The sequence below is a fragment of the Pristis pectinata genome, chromosome 3 (assembly GCF_009764475.1).
Source record: "Pristis pectinata isolate sPriPec2 chromosome 3, sPriPec2.1.pri, whole genome shotgun sequence".
NCBI classification, from domain to species: domain Eukaryota; kingdom Metazoa; phylum Chordata; class Chondrichthyes; order Rhinopristiformes; family Pristidae; genus Pristis; species Pristis pectinata.
In genome coordinates this window covers 64,727,241-64,739,760 of record NC_067407.1, presented here as the reverse complement: position 1 = coordinate 64,739,760, position 12,520 = coordinate 64,727,241, and the positions used below count along the sequence as shown (strand labels likewise).

The 12,520-nt window shown below is 46.3% G+C and overlaps 1 protein-coding gene across 1 annotated transcript in view; it reads left to right on the top strand.

Moving 5' to 3' along the window:
- Positions 1–8,829, top strand: part of LOC127568252 (pre-B-cell leukemia transcription factor 1-like) — a 331,297-nt gene extending 322,468 nt beyond the window's left edge. The window contains exon 10 of the mRNA XM_052011778.1: positions 8,704–8,829. Within this exon, the coding sequence (XP_051867738.1) occupies positions 8,704–8,796 (93 nt within the window). The 3' untranslated portion in view covers positions 8,797–8,829. The remainder of the gene's footprint in view (positions 1–8,703) is intronic.
- Positions 8,830–12,520: the final 3,691 nt, after the last annotated feature.

Sequence of the window (12,520 nt, the reverse complement as noted above, 5' to 3'; positions counted from 1 at the left end):
CTTTGTGCAGGCCGAAGCACCTCTACTACGCTTGACCCTTGTTATCAGGCAGGTAGTGGACCATAGCATGAGCAGCTCACACCTTAAGGACTGTCCTCCTGCTCCCACCATGCTTGTAGGGCCTATAGTCCATGTGACTGAGGCAATGAGTGTTTTACAAATTGGTTTAAAGTCAAAGTCAAGTTTATTGTCATCTGCACAACTACATGTATGCACAGGTACAATGAAAAACTTACTTGCAGCAGCATCACAGGCACATGGCATCAGATATACAATATTCACATAAAAACACAAACTGTACAAAATTATACAAGAAAGAACAGAAAAAAAAACTAAGTCCATTTTAGTGCAAAGTGGTCATAATGTTGCTATACTGAAGTAGTGATTAGGGTTGTGCAACTTTTTTCCTTTTCCAAAGGAGGTTTATTCAGTGATTACAGCATCACGTTATTACAATATTACAGGATTCCACAATTCACGCTATTTACTGTTTCAAATTATAACACAATTATCTCTATACAGAATGCACTTGAACCCCTGTGGTGCCCAGGGTTGTGCAGTTTGGTTCAAGATAGTTGAAGGGAAGTAGCTGTTCTTGAACCTGGTGGTGTGGGACTTCAGGCTTCTGTACCTCCTGCCCGATGGTAGTTGTGAGAAAATGGCATGGCCCGGATGGTGGGGATTTTTGATGACTGATGCTGCCTTCTTGAGGCAGCACCTCCTGTAGATACTACCAATGGTGGGGAGGGATGTGTCCATGATGTATTGGGCAGAGTCCACTGCTCTCTGCAGCTTCTCGTGATCCTGTGCATTCGAATTGCTGTACCAGACCATGATGCAACCAGTCAGGATATTTCCAACAGTATATCTGCAGAAGTTTGTTGGAGTGTTCAGTGACAAGCCTAACCTTCCAAGAAAGTAAAGACACTGGCAAGTCTTCCTTGTTTAAAGACTTAAGAAATGGATAGACACATTAAATCTCACCTGCGACAAATGACAGTGACTGACTGCTATCCATAGGTTGTGCACAGCAGCTGCGTTCTATGTAAGTTTTTCCCTGTCACTGCCTTAATTGCAGTTAACCCTTGTTAAGTGAAAGCCCAATTGCATTCAACCAGAAACACAATGCCATTGGACGCTCCTCGTTACATTCCCCGATTCCACGGTGGGAGTCTGATCCCAGAACTGGTTGATGAAGTGAACATGTTCCAAATTGCTTGCTTCTAAGGCAGAAACCCAGGGCTATGGCTGCAGCAAATCCACTGGGATCTCCAGGAAGGTCACAAGCCAAGAGAACTCAATCCCGTTCACATGCCTTCCTCACCAGTTTGACTGAAAGCCATGCCCAATCTTGCTACTCCTCACTAGGGGCTGCCTCACGCAGGTATGCTGGCAGTCAGGAATACCCAGACAAGGCTGTTTCTTCTGTTCCCCAGTGGAAAGGCACTGATGCTGGTGGCATGTGGCTGCCATGGTGTTGAAGAGTCCTTGCTTCCGCTAGTATCTCCTGGGAAACTGTATGCCTGATTGGGGTGAGATCTCTCAGTGAGGAATGCCAGGCTTATGTGCTGAAAGGTCATTGACCTGCAGCCTTTCTCTCCGCAGATGCTGCCTGGCCTGCCGAGTGTTTCCAGCGTTTTCTGTTCTATCTCAGATCTCTGGCCTCCACAGGAGTTTGGCTTCGGATGAGTTGCTCGTAAAGAGAGTTCTCCTCTGTCCCCCTGGTACCTGAGGCCCCAGATTCTACCCTGGGGTCAGACCGGCAGTACAGAAGCCTCCACTACCAGTAGACTTCGGCCCACTGAAACCCTCCAACCTTGTGAATGACCAGTGCCCACCTTAATCCATTCTCAAACCCACTGGTTCCTGGAACAACAGAGGATGTTGAACAGGAAGAGCACAGATTATTCAGAATACAGAAGTCAGCGATTCACACCAACCGTTCATCAGTCTCCTCCCACTTTCCTTCACTGAACACCCATCATCGAACCCTTCCCCCTCATGTGTTCGCCTAGCTTCTCCTTAAATCCATCATCGCTGTTCACCCTCACCATGAGGAATCGAGTTCCATATTCCTGCAGTCTCTCGACTTATTAATGATCATCTCTTCAGCTCTCCAGCTTTTGGATTCCTCATACCCCAATGCCCAGCACTTTCATAATCTGAATCCCATGTAATCATAAAGAATCATACCTCTCTCTCTCCCTCCGACTTTTCAGCTTTTACCTCTTGCAAGGACTGATCTTTAGCAGCATCTCCTAAACCTTTTTGATTTTTAATTGCCCGAAAGCAAGCATTGGGCACAGCTTCCTTCCTTTTTTTCAAAAGGGCACAATTAGATATCACATGGCCAGGTTTCTTACAGTAATAATGTAATCAGAATAATAAAAACCTCTGCTCATTTACTCCTGAACCATCTGCCTTCTAGCGAAAAACAATGCAAGCCCTGTTCCAATGCTACAATCTCCAGGCTGGATAATTGTTGCTGCACTTTTTCTCTGCTGCTTTTGCCTGGATTGGGGCATTTCAGTTATAAGGAGGGACTATATAGGTTGGATTTGCTTTCTCTAGAGCAGAGGAGGTTGAGGGGTAGCCTCATACAGTAAATTATTAGGGGGCATAGATAGGGGAGAGAGAAAGAACCTTCTTCCCTTGGTGGGGATGTGTAAGAGGGTGTCGGTTTGAGGTGAGAGGTCAGAGATTTAGAGGGAATCTGAGGGAGGAGTTATTTCACACAAGACAGTGGTTTCCACCTGGAAGGCACTGGTGGTGGTGGAGGCAGAGACTCTCACAACAGTTAAGAAACATCTAGACATGCATTGAATTGCCAGAAGGCTGCAGACCAAAGGTGGGTAAACGGGAGTAGTATAGGTGTGTGCTCAATGGTCGTACAGGTGGTACAAATAAGTGCAATGGTTGAAGGGCTTGTTTCCATGCTGTATGACTCCATGACTACTTTGCAAACTGAAACCCAGAATTGTGCACAATGCCCCTGCAGAAATGAGAGACCAAATCCCTTCCACTGCTTTTCTCCTCATACCTCAGTGGTCAGCATGGACGTGGTTAAAGAGAAGCTTGCTGAGGCTATAAGGAGAGGATGAACCGATGGGAGGTGATAAAGGAAGGTGGATGAGGCTCTGGTGAAGCAGAAATATCATCATAGATCAAATGGGGCAAATGGCCTGGAAAATGTAATGTAATTCTATGTAATTGCACCACTGTGTTTCTCAGTGTTACAGTCACTGTACCAAACCAAATAGTCCGTGCTGTTATTCTATAATACTGGGAGTAAAATTGGAAAACCCAATGAAAATGCAGACACTGAACAGATTAAGTGGGAAAGTGCCCATCAACCCTTTAAAGAGTCCGATGACCTAGTCAGAACTGTTTTATAAATGTTCAGCGCTTCAGGGGTTAGATGACTTCAACCTCCAAGGAGCTAATGGTCAGTGAAAGCAAGACATCAGTCAGCACAAGCTCTGTGTTCAAACACTTTCCATCAGTCACAGGGGCAAATAGTATGTGTGTGTTTGTGTGCATGTGTGTGTATGGATGTGTCTTGTGTGTGTCTTGTATGTGTCTTTGTGTGTGTTGTACATATGTGTGTGCGTGTCTTGTACGTCTATTTGTGTGTGTCTTGTGTGTGTATTTATGTGTGTGTGTCTTGTACATGCCTTTGTGTTTGTGTCTTATATGTATATGTGTGTGTTTGTCTGACCGTATGCGCATGGATGCGGATGTATGCCCACATGTATTAGCTGTGATTGGGCTGGACTCTCTTTACCATAAAATAATAGGCTTCTGAATGAGAGGCTGCCAAGAGACGTTTACTGGTGCTGTTCAGCTGATGGCATTTAAATTTTGACTAATGTCCCCAGTGCACTTTAATCTTCCTGCTCTCAGACACCAAATTGATTCTGCTTTCTGCCCCGTATACTTAGCTTGCCATTGTGAAAGCAGTAATTTGTTGTAATAGGCTGTTTGCAGAGTTGTTCCACCATGACCTTTTGCGAGAGGGCTTGCTGGATAAGTCATTTAGTTTTACTCTTTAAGGGGACTGTGAGTCTCCTTGTTGAACATCAGGAAGTGATGGCAGCACGGGACGAAGAGCGGATGTCCAAGGTGCAACATTCCTGCAGGGACATCATGCATAGGGCCCAGATAATGCAGGGGAAGAGCTTCACTGCTGCTGCATTACTCCTTACACCTGCCTCAGGGTGCAGGGAGTACAGCCACGCAGAGTGTTCCTTCACACCGAGGTTATACTTGGCCCCTCTCGCCCACTCTAAGACATCTGGGTCTAACCACTGTGACTGAGCAGACCTAGGATGTCCAGCAAGTTGGGCAAACCCTCAGCATCCCCATGTGGTGTTGGGCTTGAAGAGGAATTCCTTCCACTGCAAAGCCATGGGGTGGCGCTGGGCGTGGAATGTGTGTGGAGCCCAACAAGGAAAGGAAAGGGTAAGCCTTTTCCCTTACCAATGCATTCATCAACCAGTTCAAAAATATGCACACAGTTCCTCATGAGACAGGCCTCGAGGGCTTTTCTTTCATTCAATTTTCAATGGCAAGTGGCAAGACCAGCATTTAATTGCCCATCCTAAATCTCCCTTGAGAAGGTGGTGGTGAGCTGCCTTCTTGATCTGCTGCAGTCCTTCTGGTTCAGACCCAGTGTCGATGAAGGATCATGATATATTTTGTAATCAGGATGGTGTGTGACTTGGAGGGAAACCTGTGTGAGTAAACAGCAGTGCAATTTGTAGATGGTGCACATTGCAGCCACTCTGTGTGCCAGTGGTGGAGGGAATGACTGTTTAGGGTGGTGGATGGAGTGCCAGTCAAGTGGGCTACTTTGTCCCACATGGTGTTGAGCTTCTTGAGACGTGATGGACCTGCACTCACCCGGGTAAGTGGAGGATGTTCCATCATACTCCTGACTTGTCCCTTGTTGATGGTGGAAAAGGATTGAGGTGTCAGGAGGTGAGTCACTCACCACAGGAGACACTGCCTCTGTCCTGCTCTTGCTGGCACTGTGTTGATGTGTCTGGTCCAGTTGTTTCTGCTCTATTGTGAGCCTCAGGATGTCGGTGATGGTGATGAAGGCCGTCTCTCTGTCCCCCACTCTATCTAGCAGCTGGTCCTCAAGGTCGCAGTGGGACCATCATCCAGCTCCTGCTGAAACTCCTCTCTATGCCAGGCCCAGAGGATTAGTCCTGGCTCTCCTCTGCCCAGCTCAGTAACACAGGGTCCTGTGTTCCACAGGCTGGACAAGTACCAAGGGCTGATGGAAGACTGTCAGCTCAGTGACCCCGTGGTCTGTCCAAGGTCTGCTGGTCTCCCCGCAGAAGAAACAATCCATGCCTGGGTGATGTCAACAAACCCCATCCAGGCCCCAGCAGAACCCTTTCAGTCAAGACGTGTGATGCAAAGGCCCAGAGGGGGATGGTTACTGAATGCAACCACCCACACCACTCTTCCTTTGCACTCAGTGTGTGAGGTTGCTCTATGTATTACTTGCAAATAGATGTGCAGTGTTTTTTTGTGCATTGACTCCATATTTGTACAAAGTTTGCCCTGATATTTAATATGAAATGAAGTGTTTCATTGAAAGATGTAGCAGTTGAGGAGAAAGAGTGTGGACACCACAGGCCCACTCAGAAACTGTGCTGGGGTAGTTCATTCCCCAAGTGTGTCAGCCTTGGATTTGTGGCTCTGGGCTTGGGTTTAAAGTTCACTTCAGAGATCCAGGCATGTGATCTAGAAGGCATTCCAGTGCAAAGCTGGGGAGGGCTAGCTCGAGAGACCGAATTGCTGGCTCCTGCCTCTACGATCCTGTATTCCTGCAGGACATCACATCCGAGAATCCTGCATTCCGGCACCAAGGAAGAGCAGGAGGTCTCCAATAAGAAAAACACAAAAGGTGATTAACTGATCACAAGGGCAAGAGTAGGCCACTCAGCCCCTCAAGCCTGCCCTGACATTCAATACAATCATGGCTGATCTACCGCAGAACTCATGTCCCCTTCTGTGTCAGATCCCCATAACCTTCGATAATCTGATCTTTGAAAAATATATCCATCTCCATTTTAAGTACTTCTAATGATCTCACCTCTGCAACTCTCTGGGGCAGAGATTTCCAGAGACTCATCATCCTCTGCGAGAAGAAATGTCTACGTACCTCATTTTTAAATGACCGACCTCTTGAAACTCTGTCCCCTTGTTCGAGATTCCACCAAATCTGTGGGCCTTACTGCTTCCACATCGCAATAGGTTACAAGTAGTCCAGTTGTAGAGTCATAGAGCCATGCAGCACAGAAGCAGGACTTTCAGCTCAACTGGTCCATCCCTTCTAAGCTAGTCCCATTTGCCCACATTTGCCCAATATCTCTCCAAACCCTTCCTATCCATGTACCTGTCCAAGTACTTCTTACATGTTGTTAATGTACCTGCCTCAGCCACTTCCTCTGGCAGCTCATTCCATATACTGACCACCCTCTGGGTGAAAAAGTTGCCCCTCAGCTTCCTATTAAATCTCTCCCCCCTCACCTTAAACCTATGCCCTCTAGTTCTTGATTCCCCAGCCCTGTGAAAAAGACTGTGCATTCACCCTACCTACGCCCCTCATGATTTTATACACCTCTATAAGATCACCTCTCAGTCTCCTACGCTCCAGTGAATAAGGTCCTTCAGTCAGTTCAGTGAAGCAACACTATCAGGGCATAGATGGCATTGAGCAGATCCTGCTCATTGTTGGCGCAACAGGAAATGGTGAACCGGATTCCTGCTTCTTCAGTCCTTTGCCTCTTCTACCTATCACCTCTCAGCTTATTACATCTTCTCCCCCTCCCCCACACACTACCTTCCCCCTCTCACCTGAACTCACCTATCCCCCGCCAGCCTGTGCTCCTCCCCCTCCCCCCAACCTTCTTATTCTGGCTTCTGCCCTCTTCCTTTCCAGTCCTGATGAAGAGTCTCGACCCGAAATGTCTTTCTTTTTCCACCTTTTTATTAATTTTCAAATTAGTACAAAATAATATATATAACATTAGTAATTATACATATGGTGCAAAGAGATCAGGATAGCAACCATAACAGTTAATATTTATAATCACACGGAGTAAAAAAAAGTAATCTAGACCTCCCGTTCTCTTATTAAGTGAACAAATACAAAAGGAAAGATTGAAAAGAAATTTAATTATATGAAAAAAGAACTCCCAAATCAAAAACAATACTGATAATAAACCAAAAAAAACAAAAACTTCAAAAAAAAACTGGACTGATATTTCTTCAATTAAAAAGGGGAAAAAAACATTATTATGTCGTTAACTCCGCTCCTCTGTGTTCAAGGGTTATTGAAAGGGATCTGAAAAAGGTCAGCTTATATGGAAATATTGAATAAATGGACTCCAAACTTCTTCAAATTTAAGCGAAGGATCAACAGTACCACTCCTAATTTTTTCTAAGTTTAAACATGCTATAGTTTGAGAAAACCACTGAAAAGTGGTGGGAGGTATTGGATCCTTCCATTTGAACAGAATGGATAGCTTGGCCATTAATGTGACAAAGGCGATCATACAACAAGCAGGAGCAAATAAATGGCGAGATTCCATCATTGGTAACCCAAAAATTGCAGTAATAGGATGAGGTTGTAAATCAATGTTCAATACAGATGAAATAATGTCAAAAATGTCTTTCCAATATTTTTCCAAAAGGGGACAGGACCAAAACATATGTGTCGGGGAAGCCACCTTTGAATTACATCTGTCACATATAGGATTGATATAATGATAAAAACGGGCTAACTTGTCCTTAGACATATGGGTCCTGTGAACCACCTTAAACTGTATCAAAGAGTGTCCAGCACACATTGAAGATGTATTAACTAATTGAAGAATTTTCTTCCATGTCTCTGTAGGTAAAAGTATCTGGAGTTCTCTTTCCCATTCATTCCTAATTTTATCAAGTTCCTCTGAACATATTTTCATAATCCGATCATAAATTACTGCTATCAGGCCCTCCTGATAAGGATTAAAACCTAAAATTTTTTCTGTGATTTCAATTTTATATGGTGTCGGAAAAGAAGGTAAAGTAACTTTTAAAAAATTTCTAATCTGTAAATATCAAAAAAAATGTGATCTAGGCAGATTATATTTATTAGACAACTGTTCAAAAGATAAAGAACAGTTATCCATGAATAAATCTCAAAAACATGTTATTCCCTTCATTCTCCATAAGGAAAAAGCTGAGTGAATTCTAGATGGTTGAAAGAAAAAATTAGATTGAATAGGACTTGATAAATTAAATTTATTCAATCCAAAAAATTTACAAAATTGAAACCAGATATGTATTGTATGTTTAACTATTGGATTAGTCATTTGTTTACTCAATTTAGTAAGTGCAAAAGGGAATGAAGCTCCTAAAAGCTCCGAAACGTCAACTGTTTATTTCCCTCCATGGATGCTGCCTGACCCGCTGAGTTCCTCCAGCACTTTTTGTGTATTGTTCTCGATTCTAGTATCTGCAGAATTTTTTGTGTCTCAGGAAATGGTGAATCTGATCTGTTATAAGACCATTTCTGAAGAAGCATTTTAAGTATTTCCCGAACTATCTGTGTGCTTGTATCGATGTGAGTTTTTGTGCGACTGCTGATACAATTGACGTTCAGAATCTGCCGTTCTTTCAGTCGTTTCTTTCTCTCCACAGACCAATGGCGGCTGGCAAGATGCAGCCACTCCGTCCTCAGTGACTTCACCAACAGAAGGTCCTGGAAGTGTCCAATCCGATACCTCCAACTGATCTCCTGGCAACAGGGCATCATGGCAGCCAATGGGCCAATCAGACAGAGGGAACGGGAGGATGGGTGGGGCAAGGCCAGGGAGGGGTGGGTCGGGGAGGCGAGTCAACTAAACACCCAATCAACTTTCTCTTTTTAGTGGGTGATGGCCAATTGAGACAGTCCTTTCGGTTTTTTTTCTGCCTGGGTATAAAAGCATTTGCCTGGATGTCCAGCTCCAACAACTCTCAAGGAGCTCGATACCATCCAGGACAATGCTGCCCGCTTGACCGGCACCCATCTATCACCCTCAACTTTCGTTCCTTTCACCACTAGCACACAGTGGCTGTGTGTGCACCATTTACAAAATGCACTACCAGGCTTTCACCCAGGCTTCTCCAACTGTACTTCCCAAACCACAAATTCTACTACTGAGAAGGACTAGGGCAGTAAGTGCCTGGGAACACCACCACTTGCAGGTTCCCCTCCACATTGCACACCAACTGACTTGGAAATATACCGCCATTCCTTCATTGTCACCCGGTCTAAATCCTGGAACTCTCTCACCAACAGCACTGTGGGAGCACCTTCACCAGAAGGTCTGCGGTAGTTCAAGAAGGCAGCTCACCACCAGCTTCTCAAGGGCAGTTAGGGACAGGCAGATGACCCCCACCGAAAGTAAAATGAATTAGATGTCACTCTCCTTTCTGAACATTGCCACACCCAACTCCCCCTCCCAGCCTGCATTGACCCTACACCTCCTGTTGCCAACAACAGATTTTCCCTCCTCAGGAGTCAGTGCCCTTTTCAAACACCTCCAGGGTCTTCTTTGATTTAAATGAGACTGAACTATTTAAACTATAAGAACTTTTGCCTCAACGAGCTTATATTTATGGTGGCACAGTGACACTGCTAGTAGAGCTGTTGACTCACAGCTCCGGTGAACCGGTTCAATCCTGACCTCTGGTGCTGTCTGCGTTCTCCCTGTGACCATGGCAGTTTCCCCTGAGTGCTCCCGTTTCCACCCACATCCTAAAGACACACAGTTGGGAGGTTAATTGGCCATTGTAAATTGCCCCTCGTGTGTAGGTGGTTAATGAGCAGGTGGTTCTGGAGGCTAGATCATTGGGGGTATTTAAGGAGGCAGTGGATAGATGTTTGAAAGATCAGGGAGTTGAGAGCCATGGGGACCTGGCATAGATGAGGTGACGAGACCTGGGGTAGATCAGCCATGATCATATTGAATGGTGAGGCAAGCTTGAGGGGTCGAGTGGCTTACTCCTGCTTCTATTCTCTCATGTTTTTATGTGAATCAGGATAGGTTACAGGGAAATAAGTGGGACTGATGGGATAGGTGAGAGAGCTGGCTTGGACTCGATGGGTCGAATGGGTCTCTTTCCTAATGGGTTAGTTTAGCACAACATTGTGGGCTGAAGGGCCTGCTCCTGTGCTGTACTGTTCTATGTTCTCGGAAAACATGAACACAGTATTTCCTCAGAAACAGAATGTTAAGCTCCTCAAAGATGTGAGGGAGGTGCAGATCAGGAGGTCGCTGGTGAGGAAGCATAGACAGGGTCCAAGCTGTTGAGGAGTGGCCCAGAGTGGGGGAGAAACAGACAACCCATCCCTCACCCAAGAAACAATTGGGAATCAATTGAAAGTCTCAAGGCAAGGATTCAGAGTGCTTCGTTGGATAAGGATTTTAAGAATCTAAGTGGACGAGTTCATACTAAGGAACAGTTCGGGCATCAGGAAGAGTGATCTCCTGAGGCTGGATGTCTTGTAGTTCATCCGTGGTCCCAGTGATTACCACTTAAGTTATCCCCATCCTGTATTCCTCTTTGGGTTGCTTAAGAAGGGTTAAGACCTTTTGGTGGCATTGTGCACTGGGCTGCACGTATGACCTTTGCCCTTCACTATGGCCTACCCTTTGGTCCTTCCTCCTTGCCAATGAGTGACACGCCAGCTTTGGTGGCAACAAGATCCTCTGGTCTGGCCCATCCCTGAACCTTTCGCTAAAATGGCATTTGCGACTCAGCGCTGTGTTTTTCTCGGTCGTGTGACTTTCCTGAATGCCCGGTGGGATCTTGCATTGTCAGTGACCTGGAACACACCATGTTAACCCTTTCTACCAGGCTGTTGGCCAGAATCCTGCAGTACAGCTGGTTTTTGGCCACCACCATCCCCCCACCCGCTACCCCACCACGTCCCCTCTACTGACTTCTCCTAAACATAGAATCAAACCCTGCCACCCCCCTCCACTCCCTTCCTAATGTTCCTTGCTCACTCAGAAGTGGTGCAGTGGTCGACAGGGCAGCAGAGGCTTGGCATCCACTGCCAGCTGGTGTGGTGTCCGCCTCCCTGCCACCAAACCCAACCCTGTCGGTTCTGGACTGTCACACAGCCACTCCTTCCCTGGTCCTGCGCCATCAGACCGCTGAGCCGAGTCTGCCTCCCAATCAACAGAGTGCTCAACTCTCCCATGTACATTATCCTCAGCCTATCAGGGGAAGAGCTGGGAGCGTGCATGGAGGCCATTCGCAGACTAATCTACATGAATTCTATTCCTCTAGCCCCACGCCACTCGCCCTACTGTGAGACGGGGGATTGGACATGATCCTATTTAATGGTGGGATGGTTCAAAGCACCAAATGGCCTCCTCCACCTATTTTTCCAGGACTCTTGTGTTTGCCTGCTCCCCTTCCCCCCCCCCACCCCTGATAAGGTGGGTTTCCTCCAGGTGCTCTTGTTTCCTCCCACATCTCAGAGCTGTGCTGGTGGGTTAATTGGCCCCGGTGTATAAGTTAGTGGCAAACGGATCAAAGGGGAGTCGAGTGGCGTGTGAGAGGGAATGTTGCAAGGCTATAGCGAAGGGGAACACAAGAGACTACAGATGCTGGAATCTGGAGCAACACAAAAGAGACACTGGAGGAACTCCGCAGGTCAGGCGACATCTGTGGACAGTCGATGTTTCAGGTCGAGACCTTTCATCTGGTTGTAGAGAAGTAAGGAGAGGGAGAGTGGGACCGAAGGAAGCCAGTGCGGACCCAGTGGGCTGAATGGCCTCCTTCCATGCTATCATAAGTAAGTTCTCTGGTAGATCAACGGTTGAGGGAGTACAGCTTGTGAGTGAATTTTAAGGTGTAGGGGAGCAGGAGATCTCCAAGTTGGAAGTGTGAGGGATGTCACATCATCCGCAAGAAGTAAGAAGCTTGTTTGGTCAAACCCCATCCTTGATCTTCCCCAGTGGAAGTGGTGCTCCTGTATATGTGGAGAGCTTGCCATGAGATCACCTGGTCCACTGCACTAGTCTTATTTGAGGCAGTCTTTGCGATTGAAGGTGACTTGCTTCCAACCTGGGTCCAGAGGTAGCTAATCGAGCCAATACAGGCACAGGTGGGAGTGGGTGGGTAGGTAGTGAGGTGGTGCGCTCCTTCTGATGCTTATGCAGGGCCTCTGTGTGCTCCCAGTGCACAGACTGGAGGTTCTAAATACTGTCCTGAATATTCCTTCCCCACTTTGAGCAGTGGTGGGCCAGAGATTCCCAGGCGATATTGCAAGTCTAATAAACCACTCACCATCTCTCAAACCATCAAACACATCTGCCAAGACCATCAAAGTGACCAAATAAAAGGCAAGCAAAAGGACAGAAAGGACATTTTAAGAATTAAAAACATTAAATATGGGTCTCCTTCCATCTTTACAATGTTCCTCAACACATTTCCCCACCCCAGAGTTAATTCTTGC